General features: G+C 40.3%; 1 protein-coding gene across 1 annotated transcript in view; it reads right to left on the bottom strand.

The window, feature by feature from the left end:
* Nucleotides 1-37: 37 nt before the first annotated feature.
* LOC310999468 (ankyrin repeat and IBR domain-containing protein 1-like) overlaps nucleotides 38-20,889 on the bottom strand; it is a 33,048-nt gene continuing 12,196 nt past the window's right edge. Inside the window, exons 7-20 of the mRNA XM_083989904.1 lie at nucleotides 19,557-19,645; nucleotides 19,300-19,444; nucleotides 18,558-18,724; nucleotides 17,157-17,245; nucleotides 16,239-16,369; nucleotides 11,665-11,799; nucleotides 10,811-10,897; nucleotides 10,378-10,444; nucleotides 9,283-9,428; nucleotides 8,671-8,849; nucleotides 8,449-8,500; nucleotides 5,064-5,175; nucleotides 4,244-4,287; nucleotides 38-3,301 (exon numbers count right to left, since the gene is read on the bottom strand). Of these exons, the coding sequence (XP_083846030.1) occupies nucleotides 2,411-3,301; nucleotides 4,244-4,287; nucleotides 5,064-5,175; nucleotides 8,449-8,500; nucleotides 8,671-8,849; nucleotides 9,283-9,428; nucleotides 10,378-10,444; nucleotides 10,811-10,897; nucleotides 11,665-11,799; nucleotides 16,239-16,369; nucleotides 17,157-17,245; nucleotides 18,558-18,724; nucleotides 19,300-19,444; nucleotides 19,557-19,645 (2,334 nt within the window). The 3' untranslated portion in view covers nucleotides 38-2,410. The remainder of the gene's footprint in view (nucleotides 3,302-4,243; nucleotides 4,288-5,063; nucleotides 5,176-8,448; nucleotides 8,501-8,670; nucleotides 8,850-9,282; nucleotides 9,429-10,377; nucleotides 10,445-10,810; nucleotides 10,898-11,664; nucleotides 11,800-16,238; nucleotides 16,370-17,156; nucleotides 17,246-18,557; nucleotides 18,725-19,299; nucleotides 19,445-19,556; nucleotides 19,646-20,889) is intronic.

Raw genomic sequence — 20,889 nt, 5'->3', positions numbered from 1 at the left:
GTCTCAACTGTACAAATGTAAAACACACACACAAATCAAAACTCAACACATAGTTTATTGGCATCACACATCAAACATTTTTCATATAAAGAGGGAATGTATCAAGTATAGACTATGAAAGTGCAAATAGCATTTCAAGGATTAGTTGCTTTACAATAGAAAATCTCAATGTGTTACAAAATGTTATATGCCATTTTAAAATAAATCACCTGGACATTAGAGGTGAAATACAAAGGAAGTACAAATTCTATTTAGACTTGTACCCATTTCATGCACAGCATACTCTAGCACAAAAGGGCAACACGTGTTATCTGCTGTTTAACCAACTTACATTAACCACGTTAGCCCAACTAATCATATGGCACTCAGTTTCTCAACTTCAAGACACTTGCCAAAGTATCGCTACTTTTAGATTTAATGTGGCTCTATACATCTGCAGGAGAGGAAAAGTCATTTACTTCAAACATTAGTCTGTGCAAAACACCAAAGAAAACACTGATGTGTTCATTTTATACTGGTTACTGGTCCCTTAATGGATCAGTTTCATTTGAAATAAATACCTACTTAAATTGCAACTTTCCTCCATTTTAGTGTCTTCAGGTAAGATAATAGATACACATACAGTAGGTCAACTCATTCCAAAGTCAATACAGTGATTTTAGATTCTAAAACAACTATTTCCAAATGTAGGGCAAGAGGCCCTACTGCACAAAACCAGTGAACTAAAATCTTTTTTTAATATAAATTTTGGAGCAAGATTTGAAAGTATAACCTTAACTGTTACCCATAATACCAAATCATGGAAAAACAGTGTTTTTCATGAACATTGTACAACTTGAACCAACAAAAAGCCTCATGCTACAAATATTTTGATGAAAAAAAATCATGTCTGCAGTCTACAAAGTTTATGTTAGAGAAATAATCTTAAGGTAACAGGTGTTTGTTTTGTTTACACTGTAAATACTGTGTGATTAGCACTCAAAAAATATGTGAAAAAGGATGAAATAACGGTGATTGACATAAAGGCACTGTATCTCTAACTGTGTAGAGAACTGTTTCAAGAACATGGACTCCCCATGTGTTTAAGATGCAAAACACATTCACATTATTTCCATGCATGACCCTGCAGTCCGAGACATAGGCAGAGCTCTAACAGGGCTTTGCTTATGTTACACTTAAATAAGACCCAGAGATTAATTACAATGACTTGATTGATTTATTCACCAAAAGTGTGATTGCTTGATTATCTCTCCTCACAGGCCTCGCTGCTGTGTATAAACAAGACTACTCACTGTCTACTCAGTCTGTCACGCTCCTCATTCATCTGCAGTGCTCAAACTTTAATTTAAGACAAGCTGCAGAGGAATTCAGAATACGCTTTTACAAAGGTGTGAAGTGTGATGCTGAGCAGCCCTCTGGGCCTGTCAGCAGCTGTTGTTGTTGAAGCTGGAAAGACATTTCCAACTGAAAGTGTTTTAGGATAGAGGCTTTGAGATGAATAATCACTGTGAAATGTTTTTGGGCCACCTCCTGTTCATTTGAATAATTAATCAAAAGTGAATGTGAATGTTTCACATAATTAACTACAAAACCATTATGGTCTTAAACTACAGATTTACACAGCACACTACAGCCTTTTAACGGTGAGATTTGAAAATTTCACTCAGTTGCAATCTCAAAGAAAAATATGGCTTGAGACATTCACATTAAAAGTTTAGCTGACTTGTTTGGAGATTGTAATGAAACAGGCACAATTTGCTTTGAAGAATCCACTTGGTGACTGCAAACTGTGCTTGTGCTAGTCAGTGTTTGGCACCTATAAAGTAGGCAGATATGGACAATGAGAACTATTTCTCAGCCGGTACTCCGCAGATTGAATATTGGATATTAATCTGCTCCCTATGTCCGGGTGAAAAAATCTCCCTCAGACCTGATCCAGACACATACAGTAGGCTTTTACTCCAGTGGAAAAAATAATAGTATTACCAGCACAAGGCCTAAGTCTCTAAATCTCTTATCTCCTCTTAAAAATGGTTTAAGAAAAAGCAAGTTATTCTTATATCTATAAAGCACAGAATACTTTTAGGAAATATATCACTGAAATTTATAATCAAATGTAATCTCTCCTTCAGTTAGTGCCTTATTTCCAGAAGGACTGGTTTACTTGGAGGGTGATAATACAGTCAACGTAGGAAACTAATCTGTCTGCTTGACTAAGCTGACGAAGTGTCTAAAAACTTCCTCCACTTTCCAACCAAGCATGAACTGACACATTCTTCGTTCTATATACATTCCTCCTGAACAGCCACTATTCCTCAACTTAGTTTTTTTTTTGCAATCGCTAGTGGTTTTTGGCCTTTCTGGAAAAAAATAAAAAATAAAAAACTTCATTGCATCTTAGCCAATCAGATCATACCAGGTGCACTTGCTCCTCCCACTCAGAGGAGCTGGTGCTGGGCAGCTGGTCGGATATAGAGTCACAACACGGAGTGTCGACATGGCAAACCTTCTGGCCTCCACGCTCAGCGGCGTCTCCACCTGCAGCCATGTAAGGTAGTGGCATGGTGACAAGGTCTAACTGTGTCGGCCTCTCGGCAACGCCACAGTCTTTTTCCTCCGTGTCGCTCAGTCTCTGAGAGCAGAAACCTACATCTGCCCTCACTTCCTGAGGCCGGACAACAACGCTGGCTTTCTCATCGTCTTGCAGGCAGCCGCCTCCACCAAGATGGAGCGCTGGGTTCGAGTCGGTGTCGGAGGAGGTTGACGGAACCAGGGTGATGCCTTGAGGATTCATGTCATGGAACCAAGCCATGATGTTGCCCAGCAGGTTTGCATTTGCAGCTATCGCAGAAGATGAGGACGGGTCATGGCTGCCGAATGTAGTTGAGTCTACCGTGTCACTGGAAGAAGAGAAGAGGCCTGTCGACGAGTTGCTGCCAACTGGAGCTACTGGTATTGGAATAGAGGCCCCGTAGGCCCGGTGGCGACTGTCACAGTGCTGTACAGAGGTGGATACAGTGGTGGTAGCAGAGTACTGGCTGCTGATATTGATGTTGCCAAGTCTTGCCAAGTTATCTCCAAGCTCCAGCAGTTCTGAGCTGCTTAGGGAGGCTCTGGGGACCTCTACACCAGGAGCACTCTGTTCAAGCCTGGAAGGCAAGGACGTGCCAATGGCGCCAAGTGAGGCTTCATTGGCAAGGACCTCGTGGGTAGACTCGATCCCTGAAATGCCAGAGTCCTGGAGAGACAGCTGAATGGCCAAAAGGATGTTAGGGTCATCATCATCCAAGGAACCAAGACCCTGTAAAAGAAAAAGAACGATACACCGTCACTGATTCAAAGTTCCTCCATCCAGGCCACATTGGTTTCATCTAGTTAAAGCAGCTCAACTAAAACCAGCACCACCTTTTTGTGAGGAAATCAGAAGCAGCAGTAGCTTCTAACTGCTGATATAAACCTGCTGTACACCATCTACAGGCAAGGAAAATAATGTTGTTTCAGCTTCCTGGATTTTTTAACAACTGCTGTGCTTTGTGCCTTGTGTGTTTTTTTCAAGTTTTATATTTCACAACTCCAACATAGTAAAAGACATGGTTGCAATATTACATATTTTTTCTGTCAACAAATCCCATGAAATAACAGTAATTTAATCTCTCATACTCCGTTCTGACTTCTCCAGTCTGTGGCTGTCACTGCCACAATCACTGTGATGAATGAAAATGTCACCTGGTCTAACAGTGTGATGTGTTTTCCATCGTCTCTGAACAGCAATGCAGGTTTTCACATCGAAAATGTAAGAAAATCTTATCTTGTTTTTTTACATTATGTGCATGTATTTGATCTGTTTATTTTTTACCAGTCAGACATCACATAATATCTGCAAGACTGTCGCCAAACCTTACTCAAAAGGCATCAAAATTTGTCCTGCTCGACCGTCAGTTCTGCGGCCACACACTTCTATGAATATTGACTCCACATTTGACAGCCCGTAAAAATGCAATTGGAAGAAGGCCATTCCTTATTTCTAAATGACTTTTTATAGTTGCCTTTAGAAATAACAAAAATCAAACAAATCTGGTCCAGTTAAACGTTGTTATGAAAGCACTATCAAGACACAGTGGCTATGAGGGAAAAAGTCCCAGACATCGTTTCATCTACTTTAATGCTGTACTTTTTTTTTTTATATTATCTTAAACGTTTTACAGGCTGAAAGCCTTGGATAGAGAGGAAAATGTGCACTTACCATCAGAGGACCTTGTCGCCGTCCACCTCCAACATCTTGTGTGTCTTTGGTGAAAAAGAAATGGACAAAACGCCTACAGTCAAAACACTCATTAAACCAAATCTTTACTGCAACACTAAGATAGCAATTTAGCACATACTAATTACCCCATTTAGGAAAATCATATTTATTTTAGAGAACACTGCAAGATGATCACATAATAAGCAACCTGACAGAGGATGTGCCTTGGCACAACAGAACCTATTCGCTGGCTTGAAAACTGCAAACTGGGTCCAACTTTCATTCCAGACGGTCATAAACAAAGCAGCTTTGTGATGGATGACATTGACGGATCAGGAGTATTGGCTTGTTCAACTTGAGCACTACCACTACCTTAATTTGTCCCCTGTACGTATCAGAGTATCAAAAACTGAGAGCAGAATCCTCGATCAATGTACTTTGATGTACGTAGATATATAAATATATAGACCCATGTTTGTTGCATTAGTCTTCACTCTAATTTTCTGACGCCTCTCCACGTTATCATGAAAAGGAAAAACACCAGTAACTATCAGCATGCCTTTTATGTATGCATAATATGATCAGGTTACAGAAATATTTAAAGGTACAGTTAGATTTTTTTTTCTAATATTGTAATCTAATATTCTATCTAATTTAGCTGAGACAACACACACAGTGAGAATGCAGATGAAAGACTGAGAGGAGCAATCTGCTTTAGATAATATTGAATATTGTACCTGTAATGAAGAATGTAACTGGGGGGGGGGGGGGGGGGATGAAGAAACTCCAGAGGAGCAACACTGTTTGTTCACTACTGTACCTAAAGTGCTGTCGCTGGGGTCATCAGGGTCAGGGGTGTTGCTACGCAGACTGGACATGTCGCCTCGCCTCCGCTGCCTATGTCTCCGTCTGTACTGGAACTCTGCATACTCCTACATCATCAGCAAAAAAAAATATTTTAATAAACAAGCAACAGTTGGGTGACAAACACACTATACAGTACTTGCAGTTCATCCGGTCACCATGTACCCAACTCTCGTAAGGAACATATCGCAGTAAGACCGGGAAAAAAGAAAAACTGTCATACTGCTGATGTGGGACTGCAGCATATTTGCCTCGATCCATGTCCAGATTTTTAGTTACAAACAAAATATGAATATATAAACTGGTGGGAACCTTGACTTATGTGGCGAAGCACTTTGCTTCAAATCTGGTCTGCGTCTTCTCTTCCAGAAAAGATCAACACCCAGAGACTGCCTCAAGCCCTTTCATCTCCAGACCTTCAAAACTTAGGATCCAGTCTGGACTGAATCCAATTACACACACTCACTGGTAGGGAATAGAAAATTAAGCAATAGGAGGACTGAGGTTCAGATGTGTGAAAAACTATGTGTGTATGCCTGACTGATCTCAAAAGTAACCATGAATACCTCATCAAGCATGAAAATGATGTAAAGAAAAAGTTGATTACATTTTCATTTACTAGCAAGTTTAAAAAAACACAAGTCAGAAAGAATTAAAAGACATATTTTGTCGTAATGGCTATGAAATAATGACCCCACCCACAGATTTAACTTACCCAAAATGTAACAGTACGTACTGCATGACCTCGATTTAGAGGCACTCAGAACATGTTGCAGTATGTCAACATCAACAACCAATACTCTCTAATACTCAACTTTGATATAATACTGTATTGGACACATTATCTCTTGGAGGAGTTAAAATCATAAAGAATCAAATAAACAAATTACAAACACAATAGTGTAATAGGTGTGTTTGCATATGCATGTTTCTGAAGTCTTTTGAGTTTTACAAGAAGTATATACCAAGTTTATGCACTAAATAGTTTCTCAAATTGAAAACAGCAAAGTGTACGTGTCCCTCATCTCAATTGAACTTAGGGTGCAGTTCATTTACAAATAAATTGGCAATAATTGTCAACTGAATAAAATTGCCAAACTAGTGATAAACGCAAGACTGCTCTCTGGTTGGAGACCAACATGAAAAGGTTTCATAATGAACTTGCACATCTGCATATCAATAATATGGGAAATAATCATTCTACTTTCTTCATTCAATCATCATCACATTCGTACCATTCATCAAGTCATATTTTTATAATCAAAAGCCTGTCACCCAAAGTCTGTCTTTCATGTTTCTTCCCCTCTAAAAATAAACCCATTATAAAGTGATCTGTAGGCATTATAAGAACCATGGAGCAGACCATCTGTAGCTGTGCCTGAGAGGCAGTGTCATCAGGCTTTGATTATTACTATGGTGTTCCCATTAACTACTGCAGCTGAGAGAAAGAGGCTCTTAATTAGGAGAAAAATAAACTACCATCTTCTTTAGAATAGCATCTGGTGGCAGCATTTCCTGTGAACTTCCTCTTAGATACATGTTCCCAAAATAATTTATTGACAATGACAGAATATTGGAAAGTTTGTTTGTGATTTATTCCTGACTGTGTGAGAAATGGGGTAAAGGGTACGATGCATCTAAGAGCATCTCACCTGAATTCAATGAATTGATAATTTGCTCGCTTGAAAATAAGCCAGATCTTTTAGTGTGTCTAGCTTAATTAAATGATTAAACAGAGCTAGTAGCATTTACCCACAAGATGAGATTTGTCATAAATCTGTTCTCATGGCTTAGTAATAAAACCATACTGTAAACAAACAGATATGCATTAATGCATATGCATCAGCAAGATAAAGATATAGCATTACAGAGTAATTCCAGTTAAAACCAAGAGTGTTGCAAATTATAAACTTACATTTATTTCTTACATGAATGACTGAAAAGAATAGTCAAACCTCTTCACTAATGTGTTTCGACTTGCAACCGATAAGAAAGAGATAACCTCAAATCAAGGATTAATATTTTATCATTTAGCAAATATGGCACATTGAGTCTACGTTTGAATAATAAAAGTCCTGCAGTGGCTGTTAACTCTGTAAACCTTTAATTAACAAGAGCTTTACCTACGCCCCACTACGTAGTGCTGAGCAGGAAGAGGATAAGTAGTTTCAAAATTAATGCATCAGACTGGCAGATGAGACCGATCTTGTCATTTGTTTGCTTGGCAATAGGGAAATGCCTGGTTTATGCTGTTGAAAGATGTGCACAGTAACCTGAGAGGCTTAGGTTTGATGTAAGATTTGCATATTTGTGTAGTGTTTTCAACACTTCAGAAGAGAGCACCACAAAGCCTGAGGAGTGATGGGGCTGTTGAGCTGAGTGAATTTGTTCCAGATGAAAGCGTTGTATGTTTGAAAGCTGCCGCAGTGTGATAACTGAATAATAATACAAACTTAAGTGTAGTAAACGCAGCGTATTGACGTACATACAGCGATCGGGTGCATGCATCAAGCTTTGCAGGAAAAAGTAGGCAGGTCAATAACCAAACCGTTATATGGTCATTAGTTTTATGAGTCTAAGTGTTAAGTACAAACGTCTGTTACTAATGTGCAGCGATCAGGAGCAACCTGCTTATGTAGGTGTTAGCCAGAGCTTTGCTTTAATCTTTCCAACTATGTGCACAGGGGAACTCTTAGCCATCTGGCTTCTCCAGTGTGTTTAATAACATAGTGATCTTTGGGTCATCATGGTTTGTCAGTGCTTATGACACAACCAGTCAAATCAGCACCATTAAATATTAAGACATAATGTATGTCACAAGCATCTTCAGAGTTGGAAACGAAGATGTGGTTCCTGATGAGAGCTTTAAGTGTGATGTCATCTTCTGTGGGGATTGAGCCATGCATTTAAGTGCAGACTTTGGTGACAGTGTGATGACTGGTTTTAATTTTTTAACAGTGTAAATTTGTTTTTTACATGTCAGTAAAAAGTCTACTAAACTTAAATTCACCCGAGTTTAACTATTGATGTTTTTTTACAGAAGTGCTGGATGGTGAAGGTACGGTAGGTTTATCTGATCATATGTGAAAACGAAGGCAGCTCAGCTCAACATGCTGAAGTGTAATTTAATGTTTCACCAGGCACCTGTAGGCCCGACCTATCTAAGCAGATATGTCATCGGAAAATTTAAGATCCTAAATGTAAAGGTATGCATCTAATATCTGGTGAATAACAACAATCTATGCCAGATACTATTACATTTTATTTAAGTGAGGAGTTCAAGCAGCAGAGTTCACGTTTAGATGAAAAGCACATGGAGATTTAATTAAGGCTTCTGTTACCTCAGGTGATGCAAAACCTAAATATTCCCAGTCCCATGTTCCGCCAGCAAAACTGCAATTGAGCAAGAAACAGAAGTTTTGTCAGAATAACAATCTGGTTAATTACTGAAATTAGTTAACTAATTAGACTCTTTTGATCATTTCAACTTGAGCACTTGTTTTACATTGTAGTACAGTTTCTCTCCTCTGGCACATTTAGTGAGCTGCATGTCTGTGTGTTACCTGCGCCTGGGGGCCTCAGGAGAGTCATTGGGGGCCACACCTCTGGCTACTGAGGCCAGGAACTCCTGCCTCTTCTGCTGCACCAGACACGCAGCACGGATTATCTTGTGGCGCGGTGTCCGTAGATAAGGCCGGTTGACCTTTTGTGCCAGGTCCTCAGTCACCATCTCCAAATCAGTCTGAGGAGAGACAGAGAGGAGGCTGAGAGATTTTTTTTTAGTGCACAAACATGCAATTTTGAACTTTTTTAAGGACAAAATGTCTGTGGAACCATTGCTAGAAGTAAACTACTTTTGGGGCTACTGTGTATTTATCTACTTTAAAAATGCATTAATTTTAAAAGGCCCTTAAGAAATCACAAGACCTATGGGAGCCTTGTGCATTAATTTTGCAGTATTTCAAAGGCCACAGCATAAGAGATCGCAGGCAAGTACATTTTGTGTCATGTTGTCCTGCCAGCGATGACAAATTACATAACACTAGATGTTGAAACAAAAAGCTGAGATGTGCAGGTATAACTGGGGCAGACTGTGATCATGAGGTTGAATGCTGTAGTCCCACACCTCTAATGGCACATTTAAGGCTGGCTTTCTCAACAAGTAAAGCTGAAACCTGCATAAGCTCGTAGATCTCTTTCTTTGTGCTTTTGGGCTCCAGAAAGAACCCATAAGGATAAGAACACTTGAGGATGCGGCGAGTCTTTAGTAGTTCTAGGACCGCATCTTCAATGAATGTAGTGTCAGGTGGGCCTCCTTCCCCTGGGAAAGAGAGTGAAAGAGCACGTTAGATAACAAAATATCTACTTAATTTTTGCAGAATACATCCCTCATTTCAGCCTAAATTGCCTTCACTTCTGAGCAGATCAGAACTAAATCATGGGAAATTCTGTAACAAAGCCTATGAAAGCAAATCTCCATTGTACTAAACATACTGTGGGTGCTGTTTTATACGACACCTCTGAGGGTCTAACTTGATGAGAAATGAGAGCCACAATCTGTGCTGACTTGTGTTGAACTATGAACTCTCTCTTCTTCTGAGGAAAGAATTCACAGCTCACAGAGATTTTGCTAGTAAAACAACTTCTTTTGGTAGTAGGTGAGTAGCATGGTCAAATTGTGATCTGCTCATCTGAATATATCTATTTTAGCACAGGATAGTATTAAGAGATCTCTACATTGTGAATTAACAAAACAAAGAGTGATTTTTATTTGAAAAAATAGTGCATCAAGGCCAATGATGATTTTTAAAGAATAAAACCTGCTGCAACTGTACTATGCAGGATGATTTATGCATTCATTCAACTAAACAAAACCATGAGCTGTGAGTTATAGCCCTCTCCATTTCTCTGGCAGCTGGCAGTCAGACTTGTCCAAGCACCACCACTGCAATCACTATCTACTGAAATTTGATCTGAGTGCTGTCTAACACAGCAAAACTGGACTATGCTAACCTGTTGGGAATTGGCTGTGCAGATGGGGATGACTCTAGACAAAGCTAATTCACAAAGTACAGCTTTGCTTTGTTGTAACTTAGACAAGACTGCTGAATAACAACGATACACGCTGTTGTTAATACATTATTAAAACACCTTTGTCTTTTTTTCTTGCCCCCTGACTACGTCCCAAAGCTTATTATCAGAGGACTAAATTAAGATGTGTCTAAACATGTAATGTAGAGGGACACTGTTATGGCAAGCTGCTCACTCACTTCCACTCAGGGCTCGACTGAGCTGCTCCATCTTCTCTTTGGCTGTTTTTAACAAGCGCTGCTCCAGCTATTTCAGGGAAGGCAGAGGCTGTTAGGCTTCATTGTTAGGTAAGAACATCTTAAGAAGACTGTCTGATCAAGCAATATCACATTATGAGGCACAATAGATTAAACAGTGGGAGCAGTAGACCTTTTTTTAATCAAGGTATTGCACAACAACCTCCAATCGCCAAGTAGGATAGGAATATTATGTAGAGACAACAAAAACACTATATCTGCATAATTTTACAGTATAATGTCCATCCACATGGCCACGTGACAGCTTTACATTATCTGATAAGTTCACACTGGCCACATCCACTTCCTCAACAACTGCATGGTTGTACAGGATGCAAAGCAGACAGCATTGGAAGGCAAAGCCAGACCTGTTTACCTGATAGCTGTGCTCGTGGTTCTTGAAGCGTGTGTAGTAGTGCATAAAACGATCGAGTTCCTGAAAGCCCTTGTGCTTCTTCTCTGCCTGTAAAACCATGATGAAACATGAGTTGCAGTGAATAATAAACTCCTGTGTGAGTGGGTAGGCACTCTGGTTGAGAGCAGAACAAAAGTGAGTAGTCCCACAGGTGAAATCAGTACTTGTGATTGAGAGGAATGCTGGTGAAGACGGAGAATAAACTGGTAGAATTGATTGTGCGTGTCTCGACACAGGTTGGTTGTGTGCGTATCTTTGTGTGTTTTCCTTCCTGCAAATTTAAACCATAGACTTAAGCTGTTTTCTCTGTAATGTTCAGGTTTTTATAAGGAGGAAAAATGTGGGGAATGAGAAATACAATATCTCTGGTTCTGCTACAATGGTCACTCTTGAAAAACAACAACAAAAAAACACAACCTATTATGAGTCCAGTAGTAGAAGTATAAAGCTTCTACATTAGGGGAGTTTTCTGAAGATTAAGAAATCCACCTTATAAAAATAGCCAAGGTCCAACTCCCTTCAGCATATTTTCTAAGTGTCAGCACCTTTGCATGGCACAACAGAAGGTTTGTGTCACTCACTCCTTTGATGTCATATTTTAGAAAAGGGAGTAACATGAGCTACAAAAAAAAAGATTAATGCGGTATCAATCAACTTAAGCAACTTAATTTTGTTTACTTTAATTAGAGTGGTGGCAGAACTGTGGTGGTGCAGTGTGACCACAGGCCAGTGCCCCCCACCGATCAATCAAACTGGATATTGGCAAACGGATACTGCTATAACACAACAGCATGTGTGTGTGTATGTGTGTGTACCTCATCAGTCATCTCCTTTGACTGCTCCTCCACCTGCTGGATGACCTCGTAGCGGGTGCAGCGATAGTAGCCTCCTGTTGATGAACTGTGCTTTTTCCACTCCTCCAGACAGATCCAGCAGAAGTCGTACTTACACTACAGGGGCAGGGAGGAATTATTAGACCTAAACCTGTTCTGACCAGCTGAACAGCAAAAACCTGGTCAGTTGATTTCTAATGCCAGCTCAGCTACTGTATACTGGGGTGATCTACATTTTAATCATCCTCCATTCAGGTGTTTTTAAGAACTCCTAACTTGGAACTCAAGATCCACTTTCTTACGGTATATGTATTTGTCTCAATCTTCCAAAAAATGTCTTCAACAAATGGCAGATCCGTAGTTTTAACATTGCAGTGAAACCTAAGCCTGCTGCAACTAGAAGGCACTCATATCACATTTTAGATCAACAATTCCCATTGGATAGCATAGAATAACAAAACACTCCTATCTGCAGCCTGTTTGAGTGTAAGTGATTTCTTTCCCCTTGCCACAAGTACTTTGAGTGACAAGTTAGCCTGAGCAACACAAAACACTAAAGGCCGAGACCTCTGTTGTCCTGAAAACGCTGCTTACATGACACTTCAGAAAAATCAATACAAAATGAAAGAGTGGAAGGATGCATGAATGGAAGGACGGAGAGACATACAAAAAAACAGTGGGTGAAATGGACACTGAAAGTGTGAGGCCACAACGGAGGGAAGGGAATGGTAGCAAAAACACAAAGTAACATTCAGTGGCAACACCGAGTCTTGTGTTTCCAAGCAACAGGGGTACAGCTATTTCTCATCAGGTAATAACGGGTCGAGAGGCTGAGCCCTCTGTGGCCTTTCAGCTTGTGAGAGTTGTTCCACCCCCCCACCCCCCCCCCCCCACACACAACTAATCTCTATCTGTAGCGAGTCTCTAACTAGGATGGAGACAGTGACAGGGCTGTCACAAAGACAGAGGGAGTTTGGTTGTGTGACTGCACTGGGCTCCTTTCATGGCCTGCCCTCCAGCAACAGCGGCAGTAACAGAGACTCAGTCTGGCAACATGTCTGTGTGATTATCAGTGTCACACGCTCTGACTCTACAACTCACTGAGTCCTTTTTCATCTCCATCACTTCTGTGTTACTCTCCTTTGTCCATCTCAGTAAGACAAAAGCTGCTGACTACAGGGCTTACTGTTCTGAGGATAACAGTATCATAGGCCATCAGTAAAGATAGCCGGTAAACATACACTTTTAGAATGATCGCTTATGTCTATAGCATAATGCTATCAGTGATTCATCAGAAGATTTGTTTCATACTTGATTATTTATCATTAACATCAGCGGAGTTCCAAGGTGTATATGATAATCTAACAAACTGATGAAAAAATAACACAGCCACTGCAAAACATGTATAATGAGCGAAGAAAAAGCGCCTAAAAGTGAATAACCGAGAGCAAATTCATCAAGAGTGTGGTGAGATGTTTGAAAGTTAAATAAGGCGTATCATCACAAGAATCCAAAGTAGTGCTTCAACACAACAAAGCCTGCCCTACAGTAAACTGCTTAATTAACCATTACTTCAGATCTTTTGTTTCTATAAGGCTTCTGAAGTTTGAAGGTAGCAACTATTCACCAAGTTTCTCAGAAAGTCAGAAAAACTATTAGTGTGCTGCTTTACAATAAAAAACAATATGTTGTTATCAGTGTCAGTCTGGTCATCTGTAGCCTCGTAAACCAGCCTCTCGCGGAAATGCATTTCATTTTATTTCTCGGGAGAGTCTGGCCTCATCGCCCCTCTAAGCGTTTGGGGTGGGCGGGAGCTGGGCGGGAGTAGTAGCAAAGACGGTTTAATATCTTTGGTAGTAGCGTTGACAGACAACCCCATTCGGCCAATCAGCAAGTTGGTGTAGTGACGGGGCTTTGCACCAGTCTGATTGGCCAACGTGCTGTGTCAATCACAGTGGGCGACGCTGATTGGCTCGGCCTTCTGAGGGTTTCAGTCCAAACACTTAGAATGGGGATGAGGCCAGACTCTCCCTCGGCATGAAATGAAATGCACTTCCGCGAGAGGCTGGTTTACGAGGCTAGGTCATCTGGCCCACCGGCACAAATACCTGTGGCCCATGAGACTGTTAAAAAAATCCATAATGTTTTAGCTGCTCTGGCTCTCTCTTTACCGGTGTGCATGAGAGCTGCTGCTGTGTGTGAATGTGTTCTGAGACTGAGGGGATTGAAGGGATTATAAATAAAAACTACTCTAATAATAATTAAATGCTTTTTTTCATGTCAATGAAAATAAGCACTGTAATTAGTTTTAAGTGTATAACAGAGGTTTTGTAAAAATGTGTCTCAAAATAAAGAAAACTAAAATTAAAATTGTAGCTTGAGTAGTAAACTTTTTCTTTTTTTGTTAACTTCACATCTGTACAGTTATATTTTACAATACACAGTCTCTACAAACCAAAAGCACTTATATACACAGTATATATACACACAACTTTCTCTCCCTTGTGTGCCCATTTCACTTGCTCAAGTTGCAATGATTGGCAGAGCTGCATTATGTGACCAGTGCCACATGTTAGAAAAAACTGTGGCAGTTTTAAACAAAAATGCTCCTCAAAATGGAATAATTCTCAATAATTTATAAATTATAGGTTCAGATGTAGACAGGATTGTGTCTGGACCTGGACAAGGTCACCAGTAGTGACCATCACTTTGTGGTGATCAGCCAGCAAAATAACAAATAAACAAAGTAAATAAAAAAAGTGTTCTTTAAATCGACAGTGGCTCAGGAGGTAGAGTGTTGGCGAATCCCGCTCAGTCCCAGTTGCCGTCGTAGTGTCCTTGGGCAAGACACCTTGCCTCGTGTGAATGTGTATGAATGTTTGGAGGTGGTCGGAGAGGTGCACATTGGCAGCCATGCTTCAGTCAGTCTGCCCCAGGGCAGCTGTGCCTACAGAGGTAGCTTACCACCACCGGTGTGAATGTGGTACGAATGAGTAATGGTTTCTGTAAAGCGCTTTGAGTGCCTAGAAAAGCGCTATATAAAACCAAGCCATTATTATTATTAATTTACACCCAAAACACACCTCTATCATCGACCAGTGGCATCCCCTTAACAATAGTCTCCTTCTTTCTTTCTTTTTTTAAATGGTGCCATAGGAAGCAAGATGGCGGCTCATCATACCTGTGTTCGTAGCAGCAGTGTCACTCAGCGCCATGTTTTTGTTTGGATTTTGAATACAGTCTGTGGTCATGTCGAATTAATCATTGCTCTCGTCCTGTGAATTATAAAGCCTGCACTCACGCCGGGATATTGGAGCTACAACTGTATCCCTACAGCTTCCAACTATCCAGCTGACTGTAAGGTAACCACAACACTGTCGTTATGGAAGAGATCCTGTACTCGCTTTTCTGGGAAGAGGAGTTACTCGTGTGGAGAACAAGGGAACTAACCTGACCCGAAGATGTGTTGTTGAGGGACTGAACTGAACTTTCTGTTGCTCAAACTGAACTGTCATTGTCGTATTTTACGGGTGTGGGACATTTTGGACATCTTTTGTGGTTATGCTTGTCATGGTCATGCCTTGTCTCTGTGGTTGATCAAAAGGATGGTACATGATCCAGGGTCTAATGTGGCTGAGTTGTGTATGCTTATGGGGGATTAACCTGACTAAAGCTCAGTTTCAAATTGTGGAGGGAGCTCCAGCTGGCACCTCTGGAAAATCACAGCTAATCCGCTACAGCTTTGTAATGTCATGATGCTTAAAGGTGTTTTTGTTTTTTTTGTTTGGTTTTTGGAGTGTTTGTTTATGCTGAGGACAGCATGTAGCCTGGAGATATTAATCTATTTCACAATGCAGACTATTTATAGAAGTTTACAAACACCAGTTTGCCTAGTGCCTGCATAAAATTGAGTCACAAAATCTTCAGTAGCCAAATGGAACTAAATTGTAGTGCTGCACAGACAGCACCTGCTACAATTGCAGAGAATTGTAAAGGCATCCAATATTAAGGACAGGAAGGATACAGTTGCTGGGTGCCTAGTGACTCACCTGTTAGTCACTGGGCTATGTACTGCAGACGGATCTTTATCGCAGAGGACTGGGTTGAAATCCAACTCATGTCCTTTGTTGTATGTAATCCCCTCTCTCTCATCCAGCTTTCCTATACTGTCTAATAAACCACTAAATGCCAAAATGCATGGTGTGATGATGAATGATGTGAAAACTACATTTTACACTTTTCATAAAATAATATTTTTTCTGAAGCTGCTTATCTGTTTTCCAAATCTAATTTTGCACATTTAGATGATCTAATCCCCATGCCGAGCTCTAGTAAACTACACACCAATCAGCGAGACCAAAATAGAATGTAGTTTCGTAACTTTGCAATGTTTTCTTCTCGGAATTTTACTTTTTTTTGACATTTTATTATTTTAAATATTAACAGTCAAACGTGAATTGTTCATTCAGGTTTTCTCAATGAATTAACTATCCACTCATTGTAAACTGATAAGACATGAGCCAAAATAGCACTTGATTGGAAACTGCTTGACTTACCTTTGCACACTGCATGTGGTTGCAACCCTCATTTTTCTGTATCGGGGACTTGCAATTGGCACAAGGTTTGGAGTTAGTGAGCAACCATAAGCAGTTAGCTGCATCCTCGTAAGCTTCGCTCACACCAGCCACTTCAAGAGGAGGAGGGGGAGGTAAACAGAACAAATAAAGGCATAATGAGACGGAGTGAGGTTGGCTATTACCACAGCATCTAAACAGTCCACTGCACTGAGTGGGAAATTGTCCTGCCTGACTAATGTGTATTCCTTTAATATTTTGCTAACATCTCCCAAGATGCTCATGCACCCACCCACACAGACAGAATAATTGGCTATTATCAAAGCACCTCTGATGTGCTGTTTGAAATGCTGAGATAAAACAGAATCTGGGGAAATCGAAGGGGAAGATCGTTCCAAAGCAAAAGAATTGCTTTTATCTTTCAACCCTCTCGTCAACGAAGTGGCACGGTGGAGCAGCTTGGGCCATCTTAAATCATCTATTCGATTGCCCACAGTCTAATTACTGCTTCTCAACGCTGTATTCTGCTTTCGATGAGTGGGTCGTTCATTTTAATTAATAATTTATCATCAGTATGGTGGATTTTAATTGGCTTAGTGCTAAACTGTTTGTAATTACTACGGTTGAGTTCCAGACAATTTAACACCAAATATATCATTTGACTACTACCCAAAAATGCAGGCAAGTAAGGAAAATGGCTAATAAACTTAACTGTTCAACGATTTAACACCCAGTAGATAAATATAATTCTACTGGTATAACAACTGAGTTAGGTGAGGTAGGAATAGATAGCACTTTTATAAACAGAATGCACTCAGGGGTTTAAGTCATAATACTAGTACGTTCTGTCAGGGGAAACGTCTAAAAACATCCAAAAAGTAAATTACGGTCAATACTCACATTCCTGAGGCCTCATCTCATTGACTTTCTGTAACCACAACTTCCAGGTCTCGCAGTCACAGGGCTCATGAGCCTCACCTTGACATTCCCTGTAATATGCACAGTCAAAGATGAAGATTGGAGTTGAAATGAACTATTCAATGCAAATGTCTGGCTCCTGTCTGTTCAAGAAAAAAGGGCAAATGATGAACACACACCAATCACACGGTGCTGTCAGAACTGTCAGCCACCATCAATTGGTCATTTCTGCCTTTCTCGTGTCAGGGGAACTATTGAAGTTGGACCTGTGTTACATCCAGTTCCATTACCAAATGTCATGTCAACTAAACTCCAGAGTGAACCTGACAAGTGGGCCTAACGACCACTTTGAAGAATCATATAGTGAGGTGAGGTGCAGTGAGGTAGGTAGTATTTAACAGGGTGGGTTTGAGGTTATAACACTGTGGGGGAAACCTTTAAGGCTCTGGGAGTATGAATACAAAACACAGAGGGAAGAAAACAACGCAGCATCTGAACTCTTCTGACGTTCAGCAAAATGAAAGCCAATGCAAACAAACACATACAAGACAGCATAGATCTGGTGGTTTGGTGTCCAAGAGCAAAGGCCATGTTCACACCACACATGAGTGTAAATTAGCTGTGTTGTTGTAGAACAGCTTTTTAAAATGTTAGGATGATAAACCTTTTTGTTCAAGTTTCAGTTTCAATGAAAGTGTTCAGCATTTTAGGATTAAAAAAAACAAACAAGTAATGCCCACTTTTTTCTTTTACCAAAGTGCTTGGTGTTTTGACCTGTTCTGTTCTGAAAAAGTCCAATTTTCTGTCTTTTCACAAGAGAAAACCTTTTTCCACATACTCTCACATTTCTTTAACTGCAGTTTGGAAAACTCCAGGCATGCTGTCACATGCCTTTCACTCTGAATGGCCTCTATCTAGCCACTCTATCATTTAGAGATGATCGATGGAGTGCTGTTACCAACAGAGCATCAGAGCTCTCTATTGCAGAGGCCACTGATTTCTTGGTTGGCTCCATTACTTCCTAGTTACTGGGTTTGACTTGATACTCAACTCTCAGATGTGGGGGTTATTTAAAACCTTTTCAGTTTCACAGTAAATCAAGCTGCGGGAAGTGTCATTTTGTAGTAGTGTGCGTAAAATGTGCAGGTGCATGTGTTCACACACAAATATGATAGACATTTACTACATAAATTCACACAAAAGGACGGACAGAAACCTCTAATGTTTACAGCGCAATTCTGTTGTAATGACTTTTTTGACTGCTACACCAACACATATATTGTTGGCTTTCAAAGGTTTTGTGTTCAGTATTCAGCACTATTATATTCAACAATGATACACACAATTACAGAAATATTAGCATTTCACAGGTGTGGTACTGACCAGCAGAAGAGGTGGCCTTTACCACAATCTACTGCAGGGGCCCGAAGGAGGGGAAAACTAAGAGGGTCTGAGGTGGAGGATCCAGGGCCCTGGGTGTTTAGTCGCACAGCCCTTTCACACCCTGCCACAGGACACCAGCGGATCACTGAATTGTTCTCCACAAATGCCTGTAACAGAAGAAGGAAAGATTGAAATCATTTGGCAATTCTACAATCTATAGTTGAAGTTAAGGTACTTTAATGAGGATGACAGTAGTACACATACAGTTAACTGTACTACAACACTCCCAGCTACATGTTTAAGGGTTTCTGCCTTAAAAGGTTATTGGCTGCCTTTTTCTACTTGATATTAATTGTTTAATTGTTTAATTATTTACATGTTGCACACAAAAGTAACTTAAAAATCTTAAAGATAACTTTTTGAGCTAATAAAAACAAGTTGACTTGTGCTACAATAGTCCCCTACATTGTGCATGTTCTCCTTTCTAACTTAGTCTGGCAAACATGTCTTAAGTGCTGCTCTAGTTTGCGAGTATTTATTTACTCAACAAGGAAAATAATTCCTAAAATATGATAACAAGTCCCTGTGAAGCTTCAGTGAGAAAATCTAATGATTATATGACAATTGAAAGAAAGAGGCTGGTTGTTTTTCTAGATCTGTATCTTTCAGTCTTTCAAATTAAGTACAGTTACAGGTGTGTTGCGTTTTGTATGCGTTTGTACACATTATTGGTCTACTTCACCTTGATGTCAAACTGCAGGTAACGCCTGTCCATCTCCCGAGACACCACACTCTCTATGACTTCCACAGGCACAAGCTGGTAGCAGTCGTAGGCTGGGCAGAAGATGTTATGGGCTTCACCCTCTTGGATCTTCAGATTTAGAAATCTGAGGAAGCACATATATATTGCATGCAACTATTAACTGAACGGATAAGCAGAGCAAAATATTATATTATTTTAAGTCATTTCAGAGAATCTCCAGTACAGGTGCAGCATACCCTTCCCAGCATGCTCTGCAGAACTCGTGGCCACAGGACATATCAACAGGTTCCTCAAAGACGGAGATGGAAGACATGCAGATACCGCACTGTAAGACATAAGAAAACAATTACAATTTGTGAGGCATTACTGTATGTCAAACTGAATGAAAATCTAAGCAGCCTTTAAAAAATTCCAGTTTTTCTGCCTGAAATTCATGAGACTGGCCAGCCTTCTCACAGTATGATGATTGATGGCCAGCCAAAGGCTAACCCAGGCCAGAATGATGACCTCTCTTTTGCATGTGGCTAAATGGTTAGTCATCAGATGTATTTTCTCACACCCATATTGACAGACATAGACACAAATGGACAAACACATACACACATACACAGGCCTCGTTACAGTAAAAGACTGACCCTCACAAAAGACATAAAGAACGTAGTGTACTTCAACAATGTAAGTATTGATTTGTGAAAGAGCAAAATGTGATATAATCAACTGTAACCTTTAAATAGGCCCGAGAGTAGACCCGGTCGATTGGTACAGTGCATTTCGAGGCACGCCTTCTCAGAGCCACAACAGAAGATCCTGTCAGACAGATGCAACCTCTAATTTCTCATAAAGTAACTGATAAATCAAGTCTGTCAGTTTCAGCTATCAACAGTCTCATTCACACACTGAAACACTGGATTGAAAAGTCCACTAAAGGATAAATCATCATCCACAAGGATTACGTCTTCTGACACCATCTGACAAGTCCAATTTCCCTCATACGCTGCAGTGTCGTTCAAAAGCTTAAAAGATCAACAATGTCATGTGTCAATGTCACATATAAATTTGAAAGTACATAAAACATCCTAGGAAATGCCACTTTTATGCTTACAGTAAAGCTTCAATACACTTGCCAAGCACTTAGCAACACCATAGTGATATCGGCCACCGCCTCCGTTTGCTCTCTAACAGCCTCGGTTCTTCATGGCCTGGATTCCGCACGATGTTGGAAACATTCCTTTGAGATACAGATCGATGTTGTCATGACAGCATCATAGTATTTCTATGGATTTGTCAGCTGCACCTTCATGCATCTCCCATTCTACCACATCCCAAAGGTGTTAAAATGGATACAGATGACTGGGAAACCACTAAAGTTCACTGGACACAAAACCAGCAGACTTCTGCTTGGTGACGCATAATCATATGGAAGAAGGCCATTAGAAGATGGTTAATTGTGGCCATAAAGGGATGCAAATCATGGTCAGCATCAGCAGCAATATTCAGACAGGCTGTGGCATTTAAAGCATGACGGTTGAAAGGCCAAGAAAGCATTACCTAGACCATTACACCACCAGC

The sequence above is a fragment of the Trachurus trachurus genome, assembly GCF_905171665.1.
Source record: "Trachurus trachurus genome assembly, chromosome: 16".
NCBI lineage: Eukaryota > Metazoa > Chordata > Actinopteri > Carangiformes > Carangidae > Trachurus > Trachurus trachurus.
Note: the sequence above shows the minus strand (reverse complement) of the source record. Positions and strands in the feature narration are given on the sequence as shown.